A 24,487-nucleotide genomic window follows, 5' to 3' on the forward strand; every position below is an offset into this window, starting at 1 on the left:
TACCAAATCAATAACCAAAGAGTATATAAAAATGAGACTGACAGATCAGAAACCATGGGTGAGACATCCTCTCCTTGTCTCCTTGGGGGACTCTGCTTCTGCTGCTGAAAACCACATTCCCACAGTCTTCCCAGGACAGCAAGGCTGCAAAACCCCAGGTGTCCTTGCATGTCCCAGAGGGGACTGAGAGCATTGAGCCACCTGCTTCCAGGGGTCTGGTGGCATCAGTTCTCCTGTAACCCTCCCTATTTTTAGAAGTAGATAGTTTGAGGGGGTTGGGTTTTTATTTTTTATTAGTTTTTTTATATTATTATTGTTGTTGCAGAAGGAACTGGGTAGAAGAAATGTGTTTAAAAGACAAAGACATCTTCCAGTATATTTGTGCAGGGAGCCTGCCTAGGGAATGTGCACAAACTCTCCTTTTTTATTCTTTAGCTGGAGTACAGCAGCATGATTTCAAAGGAAATGCCTGCACAGCCTTCCCTCTGCAAACACTGCAACCATCATTCCATCAGTGCAATTCTCCCGTGTGAGCTAATTTAACAAGCGGTTGCTTTGCAGGCTGTGGAGAATTGCCTCTTACCTAATAATTCTGCTAATTTGCTTAACTTTCCCAGATTGCAAATGGCCCTGCTCTGAACAGGCAGCTCTCTAAATGAACCCCCAGACAAGCTCCTGACAAGAGCCATAGGAAAGGTGGATGGCTCAGGAGGTTAAAGCTCACAGTCTTTTATTTTGACCTTTGGGCTAGCATTCAAATTTGCTTGTTGGGAAAACTGCATTCAGCATGTATTTTCTTCAGGGATTTACGATACCCTTTTGCTTGTAATTATTCTCAGTTGATGTCTTCCATAAATTAAAGAGGCTTGTATTAGCAAGCTCCAGTCCTCTCAATTATCTTGCAAAAGTCTCCTTTTTTGTGGCTGGGAGCTACCCCACCAGGATTGCCATCCCTGCAAAGCTCCTGGTCCATGGCTACAGGCAGAGAAATAAGGAATGTACATGGGTAATACTAATGTCTCAGCAATCCCAGAAAGAAATGAAAACTGCAGTAAAGGTAAATGTCAGACTATTTAAAGACAATGTTAACTATTGATTTTTTAAAGGAGACTACCTCTTCAAAGGATGGCAAGCATGACTTCAGATACAGACAAAGCAACCCAGACGGATGGCGGAGAGAGGGAGGCGAGGGATGTGGGAAGAGAGAGGTTTTCCCAGAGAGCAAAATGAACCCTTGATGAAGCCTCTGGGATTAAAGAGGTGGCTTAGTTCTGTCACAGCATCCACCCTTCAACCCGTTTAAGCAGCATGCCTTTTCCAACAAATGAAGGGCAAAGAAGCACTGATAAGCAATAAAGAGATAAGCAGCAAAGTACTCGTTTCACTGGTGTTTCCCAATGAAAAATGAATCCTTGAGCACACCCAGTGATTTGTTGTCTAAGTAGCAAAGCTCACCCAAGTTCCTGATTTTGCTTCCAGCAGAGATGCTCATTGCTCATTCTCACACCCTGGAGCAGCTCGGACTCATTATCCAGCACTGGCGCTTCCCTCCTGCACCTGTGAGCTCATACACGGACATATCCATTTTCTATATGCATGTATCCATCCTTGCCTTATGGCCCATGCTGTGATATCCCTGCCAAAGCATCCCGGAGCAGATATTCCTGGCTGCGGGCGCCTGCATCTGCAGGGAATTGTTCCTTTCAAGCTGCAGTGCAGAGACAATGCTGTACATGGTGCTTTGGGAAAATAGCACGATAAGAATTTAGTTATGGGAGTTAAAGGTCTTCCAAGGCTGCTTTTCAAAAAGGATAACTTCTTATCTCGATGGGTGTTTCGGAGCAGGAGGCATGAAGGATCTAATCCAGTGAAGTGGAATGTCAGAGAGGGCAAATTAAGTTTGCATTTGGATACAAACTCTCTTTTAGAGGCAAATTTGGTTGTTGAAAAGAAAATTATTGTACACATCTACACAGCAAAGGAAATGGGTGGTGCTGGGGGGCCACTCCTCACATCAGCAAGCTTTGACATGGGTACAGGAGAGGAGCAGACCCTCCCAGTGCCCTCGGTTTCCCCTCTAGGAGTCATTTGGATGCTTCAGTTTGAAGATCCCACAGCTCTTATAACCCCAGCTCCCCTTCTATGGCAGCCAGCTCAAGGTGCAGAAAACCCCAGTTCCTGGTATCTCCTAAACACAGCAGCACAACATGGTATTACTGCCTGGGGTAGCTTTTGGTTTAGATGAATTATTTCAATAAGAAGGTCTTCAGACAGTGTTAAATGACAGATAATATAATTTTTGAATGTGAGGTTCATCTGAATTTTATTTTCTGATGTTTTGACTCATTGACTTGATGTCTCTCTATTATGCACACACCTCTGGAGATGTTGCTGGCAATGATTATGCATAGCATTGAGTTAGTGAATAAAACCACTCCAGGAACTGCTTTACAGATCACAGTATTGTTTTCCCTATAATTGTCCCACAAATGGTGGAAGTTATATGGAGGGAGCAACATGCTCTGACAGACTGCATATTTTTGCAGTGTGCATCAAATTTCACTTTGGCCTCTGAGACTTATTTCTGATGGTTCTTGGGGATTTAACTTTAAGACCAATGTATTTTAGTATCCATATACGCTCCACTGTTCATGTCATCCGGCAGCAACTGAGGATGAGCTGTCTCCTTAATATGGATGAGACACCAATTTATCTAAGTTATCACCTCCCAATCTCTCATACATCTCTGCTGTTAACTGCTGTGTTTCTGACATCCATACCTAAACTCTCTACAACTTCTTCTCCTTCAATTGAAACCATAAGTAATTTTTTGGCTGGAAGTTCTTGATATGTATCTAATGGCTTCTTCATCTCCCGGCTTCACTTCAACCAGGAGGTGATGGAATCAAGCTCTGGACACTGCATTTTACACCCACAACTCTGCATAGATCCACACAGCACACTAAATCAGGGTGTCTTTCCAGCATTTGAAAATATATGACTGAATTAACATGTGCCAGGCTCACGTTGAACAGCACTGCAGCCCCGTTGTGCACAGCCCCAGCATTTGACTGCAGAGTCAGCAATACTCTCTCCCTTCCTGATGCATTCCCAAGCCAGCAAAACTTAGCCCTACTCCTGGTATTCTCTTTATAGAAGGTCCCAGTGGTATTATGTATCAAATAAAGGTCTCATTACTTAGATTCTGGTTCCTCCATGCATTGCTCTCATTAATCATTCTGGTTTTCAAGCCTGTGCTACAAACCATTAGAACTGCCTTGCCTCCCACCTCTAAATTAGAGATACCCTCCTCTGTCCCTCTGTGCCACAGGGGCCACTAACGCCCTGGGGACCACTGCTGCTGCTGCTGGGCCAGTGCAGGATGCCTGGGGGCCTCTTGGCCATGAGCAGTGGGCTTGAGTCTTACTGCAAAGGGATGGTGTCTTCTTTCTGCCCAGCCTCATTCTGGGGCCCCTGGGTAGTTTCCACTGCTGAATACCCCACACTGCCAGCTTTGTGCTGTGCAGCATCTCTAGATGCAGCCCCCTCCCAGGTGAAAAGGAAAACTCTTTGGTTGTGCCCCAAATCTCTCAACTGAATCCCTGAACTCCCTCCAAAATTGTTGGTAACAACTGAGGGCAGGGAATCACCTCCTTCTCCCCCATTCCAGTTCCCTCTGGGGTTTATTTCCAGGGAGTTCCAAGGTCTGGCAGAGATCACACTGCATTTCCCACAGACGGAAATGCAGCAGCCTCCACCCCTGCTCCCACTTCCCACACCCCTGGCCTCGACACTGCTCTTTCCAGTGTGGGATCCAGGGGATTTGCTACTTTCTCCAGGTAATATCTTTTTTAGGACCACAAACGACTTGCATAAAGCACTGGAATGAGATTCTCTTTGTGTTGAGGATGAAATGCAAAAAGGCAGAAGAGCAGGGGAGAGACATCCTCTCTCAGCTCTATGAATTCACCGAATCTGATGGTTTATTCATTTTAATCAGCCTTGGAATTCATATATAAGTGTATATATTTATACATGTGAATTCATATAATGACACATAATTAATTTAGAATTTGGCATTTCCGAACAGGTAATTAAAATAGTTCATTGTTGATTAATCACTTGCAAAATAAATTATTAGCAATATCACTGTTAGCATTATGTTTATTACTACAATTTAGAGAAATTAAGGCAGTTCACTCACATTAAATTAAACACCAAAGCACAGCTGTAATATACCCTAGACAATATCTACTTACTCAGAGAACAAATGTGATGTGTGCATTACAGTACATTTGCTGGGTCATACATCTTGGATGGCCTCTTCATGTCACCACCAGAAACCTAATCCCGACTCACAGATGATTCCCGTCTCTTTCTGTAAATATAAAATAGGATCTGCTGGACTTTAGCACTGGCTCTGCACTGCAGCGTGCTCCAGGCAGCTCAGACCTGCCTGGGATGGATGCAGCAGAAAATCCTGGACCGGGGGAGTGGAGAGCTAAGGGGGGATGTGAAGGGCCACATCCAATTCATAGAATCACAGAATGGGTTGGAAAGGACCTTAAGCATCATCCCGTTCAACCCCCCCAAAAAACCATTAGTGGGAAAGGAAATCAAATTCTTCACTCCTCAGCAGGACCCTGGGTCACCATTATGAGTCAGATTATAGCCAAATTGCACAGAAATGGGATAAATCTCAGCCTGACTCAACGAGGTGCTAAAGGTTTAAACAGATCATTTCAGTAAAAGCTGAATTTAATTTTAAGCAGCTCTCTACTGGGGTGGGAAGAGATTTTGTCCTGTGGGGAAATAGGTATCCCTTGCTTTTGACAACTGTTTTGTCTGGAGGGCATTCAGCCTGGAGTTTGAGGAAGCAATAGGGAGAAGCCAGCAGAGATGAAGAGGACACAGATCACCTCACAACATATTTTCTGGATCTGTCTCTCCATGGTTTTATAGCTATGGGAAATAATCCATAATTAGGTGTATAAAATAGCTCTCTGATATCTGCTTCTGGCCCAAAAGAGCACAAAATTGATAACTTAATTATTGCTGCTGGAAATACAAATAAATTAAAAGCACCTGGTAGGAGGAACTCTAAGGGAGGGACACCCATTCAGCAGAGTGGATGCTGCTCTTCCATCGTGAGCTCAGAGGCAATGAAAGCCCTGGGGCTGGAGCAGGGCTGGGGAAGGCTGGGATAGTGCCCACGGATAATCCCCAAACCTTGTGCCAAAGCCATCAATCAGTGCAAGGCTGATCCCACCCTATCAACCCAGAAACAAAGTCAGGGGGAGAGCATTGGAAGTAGTGACACTCTTCTGGAAGAGAGGGACCCATGGAATGACCAGTGAGCTTATCTTGGTTATGGGGTGAGGGAAAGCTGGGTTGGGCTTTAACAGCTTTCAGCGTAAGAAAATAATTAGTGTCGCCAGCAAATTCCTGGGAGTTTTTGCTCTGAATTTACAAGCAGAGCAGTGCAGGATATTGAGGGTCTTCTTCACTTTTTGCCAAGTCATCTGGCATTTGCAAAAACCTCTCTCTCCACTGAGGCTTGCTTTTAATGACTCTTGTGCTGAATTAACAGTCTGCACCGGTGTGACAATGAGAACAGTCACTAATGACCACTCTGTTTGTCTAAGCCACATGCTGAGCACTGACTTCAGTCCCTGCCACCGACTCTCTTTGTGAGAAGGCTTCTGTGCCTTTTTAAGCAATTTAAAATGTGTAGGATGAGCTGGCCTGTCCATCCCTGCCCCATTGATATTCTGCTGCCTGGAAGTGTCCTTGAGTCAACAGCAAGCACCTGTAGGGAAGTGTGACCTGGAATGATGTGAGGAGCAGGAGTAGAAAAGCCTTTGAAATTACATGTATCTAGTTCTGATGACCCACACAGTAACCAGTGAAATATTTAAACGATCTGCCCTTTGATGCATCCTCTGCCAGAGCAGAAGGGCGAGTTGAGTTTAATGGAAAGGTCTGGTTTTATTAGGCAACACACTCTGTGACCCCACGGAGAATGTGTGACAGTGCTGACATGGGGAATATGTGCAGGTATTATTTCAAAAGGGAAAAGGACTCCAGACAACCCCCAAGCTTTGTGTCAAGCCCATTCCCCTGTATCACACTCAACAGGACACTTCCACTCATGGAATTGTTTCTTGGATGAGGGAGACATCACCTCAGCCATTGAGCAGGGTTTGAATGATGCAAAACCCAGCCAGGGCCACACGCACCCTGTGACAGCCCTGCTGGGGACAAGGCATCACCTGGGGAGAGGTGCCAGCTCCAAAATCCCATCCCAAGCGCTGGGAGCTGCTTTGCTCACAGTCAGACGCTGCCTCTCTGCCAGAGCTCAGCAGGGCAGCACAATAAAATTCACTTTCTGGATATGAGAGGGTTTTATTTAGGCAGCAGCGCTGCCCCAAAGAAGCTGGGCACACATCCCCCTTCCTGTGCCTGCTGCATGAGGCAGGTGTTAGAGCAATTCCATCTGAAAGCTTTTAGTTCCCGTAACCCATGATTTATATTTGTGCTGGAACGGCAATAATAGTAAGGGTTTAATTGTTTTAATGAAAGTGGCTTTTTCTGCAATCGAATCAATTTGCTAAGTTTGGGTGATGGAATACAAGGCTGGATTTGACCGTGCTTTTCACGTGCCCTGAACAAAAAGGTGCAAGCCAGTTCAGAAAGATGTAGCTTGGCATAGTGAAACTTTTAATAAGTAATATCTGTATAACTAATGGCAATAGGAGCAGCCCAACCTGAAGAAAACAGATTTTACAGGAATTACAGTCTCGCTGTCACATTTGTTAAAGGGACACATGCATTTTTCAGATCTTTGCACATTAATGGCTGTATTTGATTCAAAATACAGTCAGTGAACCTTCAGTAAATGGAATTAAATGGTATGTGTCTGATTTGAGGGTGACAATCCAGCAATTGTTTCTTGTTTGAATTACTACCTGCGTGGCTGGGCACAGCGGTAATTGAAACTATAATGTTTCATTCCTCTTTAGGTATAATTTGTCTGAAAAGTTCATTCAATGCTGTTCTATTCTCTCCCCTGAAACCCCTCCCTTTACCATTACGGTGCTCTCAGGGGCTGGATCTTTTCTGTGTGCCCAGATTTTGACCTGGTTTGGGTAATTCAAGCACACAACAAACCTGATCCTGGTGTTTCCCTGGACCAGCCCCATCTGGCCCCTCTTGCTTTGGCCTTGGGCTCATCTGCTCTTTAGGGCACAGAGCTATCTTTATCCAGCCCCAGGTCTCTGCTTTGCCTTTGGCTCAGAGCTCAGGTGAGCATATCCTTACAGGGTTCTTCAAATTCCCCTTCAAAGCCAAGAATTTGCAGTGGCTTTGTGAACATTTTATTTTGTGTGACCACGATTGTCAGCTGCAGGACCTGGACCTGCTTGTGCCATGAGTGCTGTAAATGGAAAGGCAGCAAGGGTTACTCTTCCTTCCATCTGTGCCTTGTTTTGCTGCTTTATGTGGGTCTTTCACACAGTACAGAAGTGGCTGTGGCAGGGCTGTGCATCTGCAAGGGGTAACAAATAGATTGCCTTATTCTCAACCCTCCCCATTTATAAGCAATTTCTAGTCTGTTTTCGCCCAATATTGATAAACAGAAGAAAATGGAATGTATTTTATTCACCCATAAAGTCTGACATTTCCAAAGATGGAATCAAATTATCCTCCTCATCTTTCTGCAGCTCGCTGGGCTGCTCGCTAGGTACAACTTTATGCCCGCAGAGTAATAACACCTGGTAATGACACCTAATTTTGGAGCCTCCAGAACAAGCTGGTCTAGGACAAACAGGGTTATTTTGCTTACAAATGATATGTAACACAAAGACAGACTCTGTCCCAGGAGGATAGCACATTTTTCTCCCGTGGGATGAGGCTGGAAATCCCTGGGAAGCCCTTGTCAGCAACGGGGCATGTTCCTGGCATTTCTACAAAGGCATTTGCATCTTCTTGAGCTGCTGCCACTGCTTGTGGTCTGGTTGTGATTCAGCATGATGAACCTCGGATTTTGCCACTGCTTTTGGGGTGATTTAGATGAAAATTCCATGCGCACATTGTCTGGGAACGTGGTGGTGCTGTGAGGAACTGTAGGGAGAGGCAGAGCTCTCCACCGCCCGCAGACACAGAGGGTTGGAAGGAAGAACAAAGAGGAGATCATAGGAAAGAGCATAATGAGGTTTAAAAGATAATTAAGCCTGCTGGTTCCCAAACACTACAGCACTCATAGCTGGGCTGGTGAGCCCAGGGGAAAGCCAAGGGCTGGAGTAAAGCTGGCAGCTGAGGCGGGGCTGCAAATCTGGAAGTGCTGCTGCAGGGAGGGTCCTCAGCACCTCTGAGCCCCTGGTCCCTCTCTCCAGGCACAAGATGTGCAGAGATGCTCATCCTCTGGGATGCATTTGTGGCATTGATGTGACAACCTTCACCTCCACCAGGGGATCCTGGCACCTTGACAAAGCAGTTTGAAACTAGGCTGAGCTAAGGAGATGGGTGGAGAATAACAATGAGCAAGGACAGACTGGCATCTAAATGTGGAAGGAGCCAGGCAGCCCATGAGGAAAAATCTGGGGAAAGGAAGGAGTGGGGATGGAGTGAGACAAAGCACCCAGAGGACAAGTGCGAGGAAGGGAACATACTCCCCCAAAGGTAGAGTAGGACAGTTCCTCCACAAAGGATTCCCAGAGTTTCCAGCACCAGGGGGATCTCTTGGTCCCTGTGGTGATGTCAAATCAGGGGAGGGAAGGCTCTTCTCCATCCTCTTCAGGACCCAAAGGGTCTTGAGTTTCTCCTTCCAAAGCCAGTGGTGTCACATCCACAAGCACAGGGGTCTCAGTGGCCTCAGATGTGCTGGGAAGGGGCAGAAATACTCACCCAGTTCCATCAGCATTTTGTCTAACCAGATTCCCAGCAGCAAAAGCAATACAAGCTGCCTCCAGTGGAAATTCCACCCAAAATGAGACCTCCAGAATTAGCGTACAATGCTCTTCCACTCCTTCCACATTTTCATACACAAACCATTGGATAGACTGCTTTTGTTTGGGGTTGTACTTCTCCATGCCCAGAGACACCAACCCCTTGCCTTTTCAAGTTTGCCTACTAAATACTTTTATTACCTTTTTGCTTGCCTTAGAGTGCAGCACGAATAATTAGAGCAAGTTGCTGCATTTCTCACAATAAAGCTGTGATTTTTAAGTGCCAGAGGACATTTGCAGTGCTGGAAGGGAAAGGTAATTGACATTCCCTTAGGGAAACCTCTTCAAAAATTTGGCCCCTGGTTGCTTTGAATTTATTGTCAGTGGTACAATACAGGCAGGAAAGATGATAATCCATGCAAGCAAACAAACAACACAGCCAAAAGCAGCCAAAGCAGAAGTTCAGCCCTGTGTCTCTGATGGCTGTGACCTGGCTGATCCTCCAGTTCTTTCTTACAAACCAGGATGTTGGGGCATTAAAATTCCAAAAGAAAAAGCCAATAAAGCTCTTCTAAATGGAACTGAAAGGTCTCACAGCAAGCCCAGGATCCAGCAGGTAAAGCTCAGGAGGTTCTGAGCACTCAGCTGTCCCTGGGGTGTGGGGGAAGATGTGACTGTGTGGGTGATGCCTGCTCCAGGGTGTCCCAAAACCCTGCAGAGATCTCCCTCGGTGGTACACAGTGATACAGAGCTGATGGGCTGCAGGCTCCCCTGGGCTTGCCAAGACTTCCAGAGCAATGACAGAGAGAATTCGTGTGGCATTCCACACCCCACCATGGTGAGAGGAGAGCCTGTCTGCTCCCCAGCCCGCATGCCATAGATAAATAAATATCTCTCTATAAGATATATATAGATATATCTGCACCCACTGTGCTGCAGAGGCAGTGAAAGTGTGCCAGGTGCACAGCACAGCCTCGATTAACCCTTGCCTGGGTCACCCTCCTCTTGAAACAAAATGGGCATTAATGGTGCTCTCAGGAGATGAGTTTGCACCAAGCTCTCATCAGCTTCTGCCTAAAGGGCAGCTGCTACAGCTGGATATTTCCAACAAGGAATGACTTGTCCCTTACCCTGGACCCCTGTCACAAACTGCTCAGTCTTTTGGAGACAGGCACTGGCTGCTGGCACCAGGGCTCTGCAGTCCCTGCAATCCAACCTTCCTGGGGTGTTTTACTCCCAGATGGGTTGAAGCAAAAGCTCAGCTCCTTCACCCAGATTTACAGAAGGACTTGCAGTGTCCTGAAACCAAAGTGTTGCAAAATTATTATTTATAATAATAAAACAATTAAAAGCCAAATTGCAGCAGAGAAGCTCACGACAGCACAGGCCCAACAACCCCGTGGTGTTGGATACTCCGCTCCTGCAGCTCCAGGGCTGGGGAAGGGATTTGCAGGTGCAGGGCTGCAGTGACCTTGGGACAGTCTGGGCAGGGAGCAGCGCTTGGGGCTGTAGGACTCCCCCTGCCCCAAGGGGTTTTGGGGGGTTTTCCAGTCCCTCCCCTTCATCTGCTCCTTTCCTCGGGGCAGAGAACAGCCTCACCCCTGCCCTGCTCCGTGTCCCAGGCTGCACAAGCCTTTGACATTGTCGTGTCTTCACCAGTCGTGACCTGAGGGACCACACGCCTCATTTGCACCCAACTGCTCTCTTTTCCCATTCGGTGATTTTGTAAAACCACCAAACTTCCCTCATTGTTCCTCGGCTTCCAAATTGTGTGTCTTGCGGTCTCGCTGCTGCCGAGAGCGCAGCAGCTATGGTGCATTTAAATAGCTGATTTTTTCAGGATCTGATTCAGGTCTTGCCTCCAGTGATATCAGTTTGGCTGCTGCAATGGGAACACTGTGTTAAATGTGCTGAAGTGAAGAACACTTGGGAGCATCAGGTGCAGTGCGGGCACGGCTGGCAGGCAGCACCTCGGCTCCCCTCCACCCTGCCCTGCCTGAATTCGGTGTGTGCCCTGAGCACGGAGCGAGGCCTGCCCTGCCGGGCTGCCGGGCCTGAGCCCGGGCCTGAGCCCGGCCCAGGAGCACGGCCCAGCCCGGGGCTGGCACCCACACCCACAGCTCAAATGCCGAGCTGCTGCCGTGGCACCGAGCCAATGGCCCCGGATATTTCTCGGTGCTCCGGAGGCAGCCGTGCCCCTGTGACCCGCTGTGCACTGCCCCCGCGGCCTGAGGGCGCGGAGCACTGAGATTTTGGGGTGCAGCTAGATGTCTGTGAGCAGGGCAGGGCAGACAGGGCGCTGATCCAAGGAATGGGCTGTATCCCGATGTTTCCCCCTGACCTGAGCAGGGTCTGCCTGCAGGAGACCCAGAGGAGAGGGGGATCCCAGCACCTGGGCCCCAGGGCCCTGCACACACCAACATCCCTCGGGAGATCCTGCTCCTCCATTCCCCATCCCACACCGCAGCTCCAGGTGTGCTTTGCAAATTCGATGGAATTATGGTTTAAAAAGTAAATTAATATTTAAATTGAATATTTAAATTAAAAAAAAAATAATCTATAAAGAGCCTGAGAAGCTCTTAATTTCTTGGTGTCTGCAAGCACTCCTGCCATGGAGAAGTGTCCGTGGGGAGCCAGGCACAGGGCAGGATGGTTCTGGTGACTTTTAGCTCCAGTTACCAGTAACCTTTCCCAAAGGAGATTCCCCAGCTGGACAGCTTGGAGCAGGTGGGGCTGAGCATCCCAGAAGGCACAGAATCCATGGATCCTGCCACAGCAGGGACCTTGCCAGCCACAGCCCACAGCAGCCCTACAACACCAGCAAACCTCTCCCAAGGTCACAGCCCCCCACGCAGCACAATGAAGCTTCCTGGGACCCCTAAGACTAAGGAAGTTTGAAATTCAGCTCTAAAGATTGCCCAGGGACCCTCAGCAGCTGCAGGCCCCTGCTCAGGAAGGGGCTGTTCCAGCAGAGCAGCCCTTGCTGGAATCATGCACTGGAGCTGGGCTGGATGCAGCAGAGCAGCCCTTGCTGGAATCATGCACTGGAGCTGGGCTGGATGCAGCAGAGCATCCCGAGGGACAGAGTTGTGGCACTGCGGGGCGATGCAGCCGGGACACGCCGGGTCCGAGGGGACACCACGGCTGTCACCAGAGGCCACACGGGGCCCACAGTGGCTCTGCTGGCTGGGCTCTGGCCACCACATGCTCACACATAATTCCTGACCTCAAGTCGAAAATATAATTCTTTCTGCCACATCTGACATTTAGCTGTACAGCGATCCTTGCCAGGAAATTGCCATCGTTTCAGTTCTGCTCCCAGCTACCCTTCTGATTTATATTTTTGTTTTTATCCAATTTTTCTGACTTGTTTTGGTAGGGTGGACAAAATGTTCTCACTCAAGACAGATGACAGTTTGCCGATAAGAGGAGCAACTTATCACCAACAGCTCCGATTCTTTCTCAAATGCTTAGTCTGTTGGAACAGCTTTAAAGTCTAATGTGATATCACAGGTTAGCCCCAAATCTGCTTCTCCTCCTGTATTTCATACTTTATGGCTCTGAGCATCGCTTCTTTTAAAACAAAACACTTCAATCTTTTTCAGATCATCATGGCTTTCCTTCCCCCTATTTTTTTTTTTCCCTCTTCTTAATTTAACTATTTTTAAAATTCTTTGGGCATGGCAAATAAAACAAACACCAGAGATGAGTGACCTCTTGGAAGCTTGGTGTCCTTGAGTCTAACTTTAGAAATCATTTGTCACCAGCACAGAAATGTGCACTGCAATCAGAATTAGCTGCCAGATTTTTTTTTTCAAACAATGATATTGTAATTTGAGTGACACTCTTGATAATAGTTCAGGTTCTCCAGACTTCTCCCCATGCTCCCACAAACCATGCACTAAAAAATAAAACTTCTGTCTTATTCTGATTATTTTTTCCTCTTGTTGTTATTTATCATACGGAAAATAAATGAGAGGGAAAAGAGAGACAAGGAAGTTGAACAGCTTTGAACTCTGGATATAAGCCCAGTAGGCTAACAGGGTATTATACAGTTGGGTTTAGTTCAGCAAAAAACAGGACATTCTATGAGAACTGGGTGAATAATTTGCAATTAGCAATTTGGGACATAAAAATCCAGGTTATTTCCAAACGTGCAGCTTTCTGCTCGTGGTTGGCATGCTAGCAAAGCACAGCGTGCTCTGACCAGAGCTTTCACTGCTTGGAATTGTAGCAAAATTACTTTTGCTCTGCAAATGTGTAGTTAATTCCTGTGTGAATGTTTATCACTCTTGCTCGGGCTGCACAGGTGCCTTGCACAGGAGAAGGAATGAACTGGAGTTTGTGAAGGGATCAGCTCTTGGGCAGAGGTCCTGGATGGATCCAGGAGCAGCTCCATTGGATTGCTCCCGATACCCTGCATTAAATAGTTTCAATTTTTATACACAGCCTCCAGTCACTGGAACCACCCTATGAGTCTGCAAGTCCCAGCCAAGAGATACCTGCTGGGTGCTCCCACCTGCAGGACAGCACCGAGGGGCTGGGGACATCACCCTCCCTGGCTTCAGGGTCAGTCACCACACACAGAAAAATCCTGAGATCCTTTTGGGAGCTCCTGCTCCCAAACAGAGCGATTGTGGGTGGGTTTGCACCACCCCAGGGTACACGGGGTGGGAAGATCAGTTCCTGATCCCTGGATTTGGATTATGGATGAGAACTCTACAGGGAACTCACTTGAATTGATGCATCTTTTGTGAAAAGCCTCTGGATTTGTAGCATTATGTGAGAGCAGGAGAAAGACTCAATGTGCTGAAATTAGGGTTGCTGGAGCTGCTGCACGGTGGTTGTTCAGGGTCAGGTCTCTTGGAGGATTTTGAGATTATGAAAGACCTTTTTGGGAGCTCAAAACACAGCTGCCAGCCTGCCTGCCTAATCACATCACTCCAGAGCCCTCTCACGTGGCTCTGGCAGGAAGGTGTCCCATGAAAAGCGAATCTGCCTGTCCCCACTGGGGCCACAGGGCCAGGGGAGGGCTCATTCCTCAGATGTGCCACAGCATCGCTCCACCATGCATCCCTAGAGTGGCTGCACCTGAGCAGCATTAGCCTCTCCCAAAGGAGATTCCCCAGCTGGACAGCTTGGAGCAGGTGGGGCTGAGCATCCCAGAAGGCACAGAATCCATGGATCCTGCCACAGCAGGGACCTTGCCAGCCACAGCCCACAGCAGCCCTACAACACCAGCAAACCTCTCCCAAGGTCAAACCCCTCCACGCAGCACAATGAAGCTTCCTGGGACCCCTAAGACTAAGGAAGTTTGAAATTCAGCTCTAAAAATGTATACAGCCAGCAAGATGCCTCCTTGCCACCCGGCTGTTACCTGGAAATAGGACCTGAGAGGTCTTGTAAGGGCTTCATTTTCCCTGTGCTTGAGCCCCCCTGGTGATGGCAGCTCCCTCTGCAACTTCCTGAGCCCTGAATGTGCAGAGGGAATTGCAGGAGACACTTCCACATCTCTGTATGATGGAGTTATCCTCCTTCCACTAAATAAATGCCCACGTGTGCACTTCTAGCCTGTATCTGAACAGGAGGCACAGTGTGCCTGACTCTTTCAATTTTTCATCCTCCTGGAGGAAAAATATGATAGGAAAAGCCTAAAAATTAAAAAAAAGACAGAGTGAACAGCTATACCTAACACCTTTTTCAGCACAATCCACCCAATTATTTTCCTTTCTCTGCCTATTTTAGTTTTAAAGCTTCCTCCAAATGTAGGTCTCAGGTCAGCAGGGCATTAAGGCACCCCTGAAGTACTTTGACTTTAATATCTCATGGAAAGGACACTAATCATTTCTTGCATCTTTAACTAAAGATACAGCATTTTATCTGGGATCCTGAGTGTGCCTATAAATATCAGGCAGGGAAATGCTCGATCCATTACAGAAAGGGGTAACCTAAATCATGGAGCAGGCTGGGGCTCTCCCATGGACAACCTTTGTCCTGGGAGGGAGCTGGACCAAAATCTGTGCATGGCAGGATGTCCAGATGATATTACAGTGCAAACAGCACGAAAAGGTGTTGCCATAAAATGTCCAGAATAATCCCATCTTCTCCAGGTTGTCTCACAGCCCCATGGGCATCTCGGGTGAGAGGTGCCTGCACCAGTGAGAGGTGATGGCTGATCCAGAGGTGTGAGGGTAGAGGACACATCTGGAGGAGAAATAAGATGGGAAAAAGCCACTTTCCCATCCCTTCTGCTGGTGGTGGGTGCTGGATGAGTGACCACAGTGAAGAGAAGGCAGGTGATCTGTTTGCCATTGCACTGCACCTAGATAAGAGGTGTACAGCTCCTGAAATACAGCTGAACTCAAAACATTATGGAATTTCCAACCTTTTAATTTTGGCTAGTGTTTTCCTTGCTTTTCATTATCCTAAAAACATTTTTTTTTTTTCAAGGCACTGCTCCCCCAAAGAAGGAAAACCTCTATGAGAACCCTAAATCAGTCTTTTGTGAAACAGAACGAGCTGTGGGCTGGGCTGAACAGATCTCCCTTCTTCCCCAAGCACAGCTGGGGTCCCTCTGCACCCCAGGGCAGATGCTCACCTGCAAAGGCTGCTCCCAGGAATGTGCTGGCAGGGACAATGCCAGCCCATGCAGCAGGAATGCTGCTGCATGTGTTATTAGAGTCATTTGTTGTGGTTAGTGAGCAAAACCACCCAAGCTCATTTCTGTTCCATTAGAGGAAGGAAAAAAAAAAAAAGGGAATAGAATAACTCATTTCGAGGTAATTTGCTGGGGATTTTGTGTATGATCAAGAGGGTTGTAAATACTTGGGAATACTTGCAAAAGTTTGGTATGGCTCTTGAGAGAAAAGTATCACAAAGTTATCAAACATGGACAAAGTGAGACCAAAGTGGGTGGTTTCAATGCATTTTGCCTGTCTACAGATCACAAACTGCCCCACTCTGGTCTGCCCAGCCCACAGCTGCTTTTCTGGATAGTTTGACAAAATTTTGGTGAAATCTCAGAGGAATGTCACTGCACTGGCTGGCAGCTCCTTGGGCAAGGATTTGATCCTGAGGTTTGGCACATGCAGGGTGTGATCCTCCTGTGATCAGCCACCACATGGGCCTGGCACAGGTCCTGGTTCTTTTCTGTGTTCCCCACATCTCTGGGGGAGTGAGAGGAGATCCACAGTGGGCAAGGACCCCTTCCCATGGGACACAGAGCACAAGGAGTCCCTCCAAACATGGACACAAAAGTCCAAAACACCACCAAAAGAGCCCATAAAGCACTGGCTGCTCTTAGAGGCGAACTGAAGATTTCTCCTGCTAATTATAAAAATGGCAGACAAAACCCTGCACGCTATGATTTCTTACATTAAACAAATTTTATGGTGGAGAAGACTTTTAGTGGCACTATTTGCAGACCTGGCCTTTCGCCAGCTCGCTGTCATTAATTCTGCTGATCTTAAGTATCAGCTGCACTTACTCCAAGGGGCTATAAATAAACCCCTGAAGCCTATTAAAGGAGCCAGCTTCCTCAGGCTGTTTGTCAAGCCTGGACAGACTGACATGGGCAGTGTTCAGGCAGCTCTGGCCAGTGCTGAGCATGTCTGGGTTCAGGTCTTTCACATACTCACAGATTCATCTTTCACATTGCTGGGCACATGGAACTTTTTTATTAAAAGAAAACCTCACTCTAGGCAGGCAACAAAAGAGTGCTGGTTCTGTTAGGGCTGGGCAAGTCCTTGACCACATGCCTGAAGCACAGAACTGTTTGACCTTTGCTAGCTGGAAGGGTTAAAAATGAAGAGGAGATTGGGAAAGGAGAAGAAATGTAGCTGATATTTTATAAGACAAGGAAGTGTTTTAATGTCAGATACGGAGAATTCCACTCCCAGAACATTTATCAGTCACATTTGCACTCAGGGTCGGCACCATTCTGGCTCTCCTCTGGGATTTGCCAGGTAAAAATCCAGGCTGTGGGTACCCCCACCACCCTGAGGAGCCCATGGGCTGCAGGCAGGATGTTCCAGGATGCAGCAGCCACGCTCTGCCTCTCCGGTGCAGCTCCTATGAAAAATGGGTGGCAGTACTAATGTGTGCTTAATGACCCGTGGTGCAGAAATGACTACGATGCAGGAATTAAATTTACAATCAACTTCCTTTTTTTCTTTTTTCCTTCTTTTCTTTTTTTTTTTTTTTTTTTTTATCCCCTTGAAACCTTGAAACCAAAGTTCCTAATCAGAAAAGTCCATGTGAGTGCCTCTGTGCTCCCAGGCAGGGCAGGTGACTGCAGGCAGCCGCAGGATTAGAGCTGGGTGCTGTCACCGTGCCAGCCGTGACACGGGGCTGCTTCGGTGGCAGGGTAAATTGATGACACAATCTCAGGAGAGCTCACTAGTTGATGCCAGGCTTATTTTTGTAAGTGCAAACTAATGAAATTTAGAGTTTTAATAAAAAAAAAAAAAAAAAAAAAAAAGAAAAAGGGAGGGGGGGGAAGAAAAAAGTGGAAGCTACAATTTATAAATGGAATTCATAATGGAGCAGAGTGCTAACTGCATTAAGGAAACGAGTAGCTCAGGCTTTTACCCAGGAGAGCCCCCAGGGTTTTTTAGCAAGAGGCAGGGAGTCCCAGTTTGCCCCAGTGAAGCTCCTGGCCCCACACTGTCCATCTGTCCTGGGCTCAAACAGGGGGAAAGCACCATGAGGGGTTTGGGATGATGCTTGTCCTGGAGCACGTACTGACCTCTGCTAAAGATCATTTATCCCTTTCCCACTCCCACACCACTCAGCTGGGGTGGACCTTGCTTTTCATGTTCTGAAATCTAAAAGGTAACAACAAAATTGTCAAAAATACAGTGAAAGGGATGGAAATGTAGTGAAAGGGATGGAAATGTAACCATAAACCCACAGCAGAGGCATCCAGAAAATGAAGGTGAGTATCCAGGAGGGGATAAAAAGACATCTCCCAAAAGGAAGGGTGTGCACTTCAGAGCAAGCAGGAGGCTTTTTGTAACTTTTTATATTTTACAGACCTTCTGCTCTCTTCTCCTGTGCTTCACCACCTCTCCACTCACAGATTTGGCCCTAAATATTCTGAAGGATTAAAGAAGATGGAGGGGGCTGGTGTCAAGAGTGGGAATAGGCACATCCTCAGGCAAGGAGGATGGCTGTGGCCAAATCTAGACAACTGCTGTGGTTTGGTTTTTTCCAACATGAACAATTCTGATCCTCTGAGCCTACAGCTCTGTGATTCAGGGATTCTGTGCTATGGGGTCAATCCTGAGCTGGATTCAAGCCAACACAACCTTGGAGCACACACCAAAGGCAGAAGATGAGGAGATGAGAGGAAACCTTCAGATCTCCAGCCACTTGTGCAGCGCCCCAAACAAAATCCTTCCTCTCTCTTGGCTTGGCATTCACAAAACCTCTGGAAATCCTCTGGGCACCAAAAGGCAAGTGAGATTCTACCCCAAATGTGATGTTTCCATGCAAGCCAAGTAAAAGCACTTCTGTGGGCCTGGGGAAAGGTTGCAGCAGCTTGAGCTGAACATGGGAAGTGGCTGCCAGAAGAAATGCTGAGGCTGTCAGACTCGTGACGGATTGTTCCTTCAGTCTTCCTGCATCCACTGCCATGGTGACCCTGGAATCTCTCCTGCCACTGGCAGTGGCTGGGCTGAGTTTCCCCTTCCACTGTGGCAGCTCTTTGGGCTGGTGACCTTTCTGGAAGGAGGGAACTTGTAGTGGATGAGCAGGGACAGGCACTGGGGGGTGTGAAGAAACACAGAAATGTTTTAGCATCCATTCCTATCCCTTGCCTAAGTAAGAAATGAAGCTGTGGAGAAAAGAGATAAAGAACACACCTTCGGAAGTGAGAAGAAGAACATTAATTGGATGTACAGCAGAGTCTGAGCAATACGAAAAACCAGGAAAGACTAATTTATGAGTACAGATTCTTTCTGGAGAGTATGACTTAAACTTGGGGAGAAAATCCATGTGCCTGGAATATTAAAATCAATAGTTTTAACCTATTTAGGAAGAACTGAGTGGGCAAAGAAGGCATAGGAGGGATAATAAATATCAGAAATGACATTGCTGCCTTCCAAAAACCATTAGAGACTGAAGAGAAAGTGACCTCAAATATAAATAAAAACAAAAAAAGGCATTTCTCCAGATCATCAACTCTCACTAGAAAACAGAGATTACTCACTTCTTAGTCACACATCTGTAACATTTAAGAAAATTTCTCTGCTCTGTTCTGGGGAAGTTCAACTCAAATGATGCGAGCTGGAGAGTTTGCAGTGCTGGTTTGGGGATTTTCTAAACATCCTAGAAGAGTGTTTCTTAACCAAAACCAGGAGATTCCTCGACAGGATCATCCTGATAGCTGCAGGACTGGTTAGAGACACAAAAACTGGTTACAGCCAGCACAGAGGTGACCCTGTTTCAATCGTGTGTGCTGGGCACAGACAGGAAAGCCAGAGCTGACAGTGGCTCCCTGTGCTTTTCAGTGTTGTGAGCCTGGAGGATTTTGAACAGAAAATGTGAGTGATACTTGGTAACTCCTTGTTTAAAGAAGCTCTGGCTTCTAGGAAATCTAGTAAACTCTCAGAACTGGGAATGAGAAAGTTATTCTGGCTGAAAAATGAGGCTGAGAGGAGAGTGAAAGTAGGTAAACTCCCAGAAAGAAGGAAGGGAAAGTGAATAATAATGAACATAAACCAGCCCCAAGCAGAAGGCTGTCAGGTGAAACCTGTGGCTAGCAGAGCTGAGGGCAACAGGGATGTGCTCTTTAGATATAAGCTCAAAGTAGTTGTCTAGACAGAATAGCAGACATGAAAAAAAGAATACATAAAAGGCAGACACTAAATATTTAATTTCTCTATTTTGGGGGAAAAAAAGGCTGAGTGAAATAGCCATGTAATACGATGATGTGGAATATCTTCTGCTCCAACTCAGGATGTTAAACAGCTGCTACTACAGCTAGAGGATTTTTTTGGTTTTTTTGATCAGCAACTCCCAATATTCAGTGCCTGAGAGTTTTAAAATCTATCCCAGGAGCGCCCCAGGCTGGCACAGAGTTTTCCAGAAGACTGGAGCAGTGTTGACTTTGAGCCAATGAATAAATGTTGATGAGGAGGATGACTTGCGTAATTATAAATCTGATTGTTTGATGTTGATTTTGTGGGGAAAAAAAAAAAAATAATGGAAGAGCTGATAAGGGACTTGATTAATAACAATTTAAGGAGAATAACTAATTACAATCAACATGAGTTAATGGAAAATAGATCTTATTAAATGAAATTGATATAATTTTTCAAGAATGTGATTATAGATTTGATTGATTTAGTACATTTCATCAACAGTGTTACGTTTGACTTCAGCGAGGCATTTAACTTAATGTTGTCTCATTTATTAGGAAGCTAAAACAATGTAAAATCAACACGGGCCGTGCTAAACGGATGAGAACCCTGGTGATAGGTTTAGACACATCCGAGGAGCCTCCCAAGCGGCCGCCTTTCTGTTCATCACTTTTAGCAAACGCTAGAAAATCAAAACTCATCACAGTCAAAGTTTGCTGATGAGATTTGGAGCTGGACCACGGCTGCAGTGTGGATGGGTCTCTGCCTCAGACCTGCGCTGTTCCTGAACCAGGGGGAAGTGAGTGAGCTCCAGCTGCTTTAACACAAAGCCACACTTCCAGGAACCAGGATTTCACCGCAGGGAGGAGGGATCCTCTTACACAGCGCTGGAATCCTGATAAAACAATGGAGTGAAATATCTCTGGAGTAACACCTAATGGGACACTGCAGCTATTTCTGGTGCCTGTGACTCCGGAAGGATGGTGATGAACGGGAGAGGGCACACGGGAATGACTGAGGCATCACAAAACATGCCTTATAGTGACAGACTCAAGGACCCCAGTGTGCTTAGCTTAACAAAGGGAAGGTTAAGAGATGGCTTAATGACAATCCAGATGTATTCAGACAGGGTACAGGGATGCAGAAAGGGAGAGCCCTTCAATCTAACAGACAGAGCGATAAAAAGAGCTGGTGACTGGAAGCTGACGCTGTTAAATTCCATCTGGGAAGGGTGTTTGGAGAGAAATAACACCAGAACAACTTCCCTACACATGGTTTCATCGTCATTGGCCATTTCTAACTCATGCTGGCTTTTTTTCTTTTGGTTTTTTTAAGCCATAATCTTGATCCACCAAAGATCACTGTGAATCAACACAGGCACCCTCACTGCACGAATGGGATGGGCCTTTTTTGAGTTTTAATCTTCTTAATAATGAGTATTTAAGCCATCATCCTCAGGCACTGAGTGGAACCATTCCCTTTTCCCAGAGTTATTGTTCTGGCCTTGGTGGGCACCCACACAGACACCTCAGTGTTATTGGTACTTCATCTTTGCCAGTAGAGAGGCTGGAAAAGTCCTCTAAAACCCCATAAAACAAACCTGGCCTACATCCCCCTGCTATAAAAAAAAATCCAAAATACAGTACCAAAGAGAGCAGATCAAAGTACATGAAGGACTTGAATTCCAGTGGTTCAATAAAATCCTGCTGCTCCTCATCTGCTGCCATAGCTTGATGGACTTTTCAGGGAAATGATACATCCGTGTTCCTTAAGAGTTGCTAAAATTGTGAGTGGAAAAGGTGTAGTTTCATAACAGACTCATCCACACCCAGGAAAACACAGAATGAGAGAGTGCTGCAATCTTGGGGACTTTCTGCACGAGCTCCATCATGTCCCTGCTCTCTGGTTTGGAAGCTGCTGAAATTTCTGCTTCCATGGGAATTATTCAGCAGAAGTCCCAGCTACAGACCTTCAATCAGAAAACTCCAGGAGCCACACATGGACTTCTCCTGGGACTGGTCTGCAAGACCCAGCTGATGTCTCACTGTTCATCCAGATGTACTTGGGGACCAAACAGGTATAAATATATATACATACATAATTATTTTTTTTTTCTTTGGGTACTAGGCCATTATTTCTGTGTTTTAAGCTCAGAAAATGGTGTCATAAAAAAAGTTTTCCTTCCAAAGAAATACTGTGACTATAGAAGTGATTAGATAAGAACTGATATCCAAAACCTGGACAACTTAAGTTGTTTCATAATTGATTTCTATATATGGGACTTTATCTTCTGGTGAGGTCTTTACCTTTAAAAGCAGGTTTGTACCTTATAGAAAGGATAGAAAAGAGAGGTCATTTGTTATCTTATCTTCTAATGAGATCAGCAAAGAAAGACTTTTAAGGCCCTCCACAGCTTATTCATGATCTCAGTGTGGTTCTTCAATTGCAGAATCAATCCAGGTGTAAATTGGGATGCTGGGACCTTGTCTCCTCCCTTCTGCCCTCATCAAGGAGCATCTGGGACTGTGTCTGTGGGTCCTCAGTTGTGCTGGATTTATCTGTGGTGTGATCCAAGCCATTGCTGCTGTCCCCACTGCCTGTCACCTCTGCTGCTGGTACATTTGATTATTCAGATTATCAGTGGGTGGGGAGGAAGGATCAGGATGTTGCCTAACCCTGCTCCCCACACACACACACACACACACAGACACCTTTGTGCCTCCTGCTCAGGGCAGAGGCCACCACCAGAAATTGCTTCAGTAGTTTCAATTCAGTCTGCCAGAGCCCTTTGCTCCTAATGCCATTTAATCCAGTTCCTTCTTAGCCAGATTTTCACTGATATCAGGTTTTGGCCCAAGAACAGTGCAGATCCTTTTGAGCTGAACATCTTCAGCACAACACTTACATTTTGTCAGAAAAAAAGCCTGAACCAGCAGAATCTCTTTTAAAGCTAAGGCAGTATCATTACCATAGAGGCAAACACTAATTTAATGTGGTTCACAGTAACAACACACCATTTATTTAAATACTTCACCATTTAATTTATTCAGCATTTTATATTGAAGAGTATTTTCATTAGGATTCCTCTGCAAAACCGAAGAAGGCATTAAATCATTTAATATACTGACAACTCGCTTAATTTATTTAAGCACAGGAGTCTAATTCAAAAAAGCCAGACCTTACATAGAGCCCTGTCTTTACAGCCCTGGCATACAAGGGCCTATTAATTTCAGGGTAGTGTGTTACATGGATTTATTTTGAGATCCCAGTACATGCTCTCCCCTGGTCAGCAGCCTGCTGTGGGGCTGCACCTGCCAGAGCTGCCTTTAGGAATTCCTCCCAGTGCACACCAGTCCTGCTCCGTGCCTTTTGCCTCTGCAAATGCCAGTGAGCATCCAGCCTTTTGCATTTGTCATCTGGCTGGGTTTGCTCCTTGATGTGACACAGAGTGACCAGCGTGACTGGAGCAGCAGCGGTCAGCAGGGAAACAGAGGCAAATCAGCAAGCACTGGGGTCATCAGTGATGTCTTCAGCTGAACTCATGGCATTCAGAGCACTTGGTGAAGTCTGGGGGATGCACTGAGATGTACCCCTGACTCGACAGACACAGAATTAACCAGGGGCTCTCAGTTCTGTGGTGAGACCCCTCCAGCCCCACCCTGAAGGTGCTGAGCAGCCTCAGGAGTTGTCACATCCATGCTCTCACACCCTGCCTGAAGCAAATCCTCCACTTGGTATTCTGGGTGCTCATCTCCTTGGGCAATCCAGCCCTTGTGGCTTATTACTGATGTCCCCAGATGTCCCATAACGAATGGCAGAGAGGAAAATTGTCACCTGTGACAAAGCTCTGGATGATATTGGGGTCCCCAGTGGCTCCCGGTTTGGCTGCTTTCCGAGATTGGTGCTGAAGCAGAACCTGGGAAACAATAGCACATTTTCAATAGGATGCACAGGGTGACATTAATAAACATTAGGGGGCTTGATATGATCAGGCAAAAGCAGCACAGCGAAATGAGGTACCAAAAGCAGGCTGGAGAGGAGGGGAAGGCACCTGAACAGGGTGTTTAATGACTCCCCCGGCTGGGAAATGCAGCAGAGGGCAAGGCTGGGAGACAAAACCTTTTAATGAATTCAACATGTGTGCACCCTTTGAAGGCCTAGCTCCCCATTCCCCAGTGGCGTTTGACCCACCTGAAGATATGGATCATACAGAAAATAATAACCAGTAAGTAATAATAATAATAGTAATAATAGGAAGAGCAGGACCTTCATCTCCAATTCATATTTATAATCCAGCAAATATCTCACCTAAAGCCACAAGATTTATGGGTTTGCATCTATAATTAATATCCTTCCTTAAGCAGGAAAGGGTATGTTTTCCTACAAATAAATCTGGTGCTCTAGACCTGGATTTTGAAGACTAATATTTAAATCCCTAGCAAGACACAGTTATTGATTGTATAGATGCATACAACAAAGACACACCACACACATTTATAGAGATAGCATTGTACAGCTATTTTAAAAATAAATAAAGCTTCTCTTTTAAATGCAATAGATGAGGCTTAATAAGAAAAAAAAAGGAGGAAGATGGGGCAGTCGACTCGGTGTCTGCTCCAAACTGTCCCTATTTCCCAAAGATTTCATTTGCATCAGGCCCCTTGCTAAAAGCAGGGCTCT

General features: G+C 46.3%; 1 protein-coding gene across 5 annotated transcripts in view; it reads left to right on the forward strand.

Annotated features, from left to right (window-relative positions):
* The window catches only part of LOC111938072 (uncharacterized), a 60,498-nt gene that overhangs the window by 22,429 nt on the left and 13,582 nt on the right, over positions 1-24,487 (forward strand). The window contains exon 2 of one of the 5 annotated variants that reach the window (XR_015276948.1): positions 1,107-1,195. The exons of 3 other annotated variants lie outside the window; for them this stretch is intronic. Coding sequence is in view for 1 of the 2 variants with exons in the window: in XM_086852781.1 (XP_086708907.1) it covers positions 21,697-21,884 (188 nt within the window). In the remaining variant the exon portion in view is untranslated. Of the gene's footprint in view, positions 1-1,106; positions 1,196-21,580; positions 21,885-24,487 lie in introns of those variants that run through there. One more of the 5 variants, XM_086852781.1, reaches the window with a different exon arrangement.

The sequence above is a fragment of the Cyanistes caeruleus genome, chromosome 16, assembly GCF_971803275.1.
Source record: "Cyanistes caeruleus chromosome 16, bCyaCae1.hap1.1, whole genome shotgun sequence".
Taxonomy (NCBI): Eukaryota; Metazoa; Chordata; class Aves; order Passeriformes; family Paridae; genus Cyanistes; species Cyanistes caeruleus.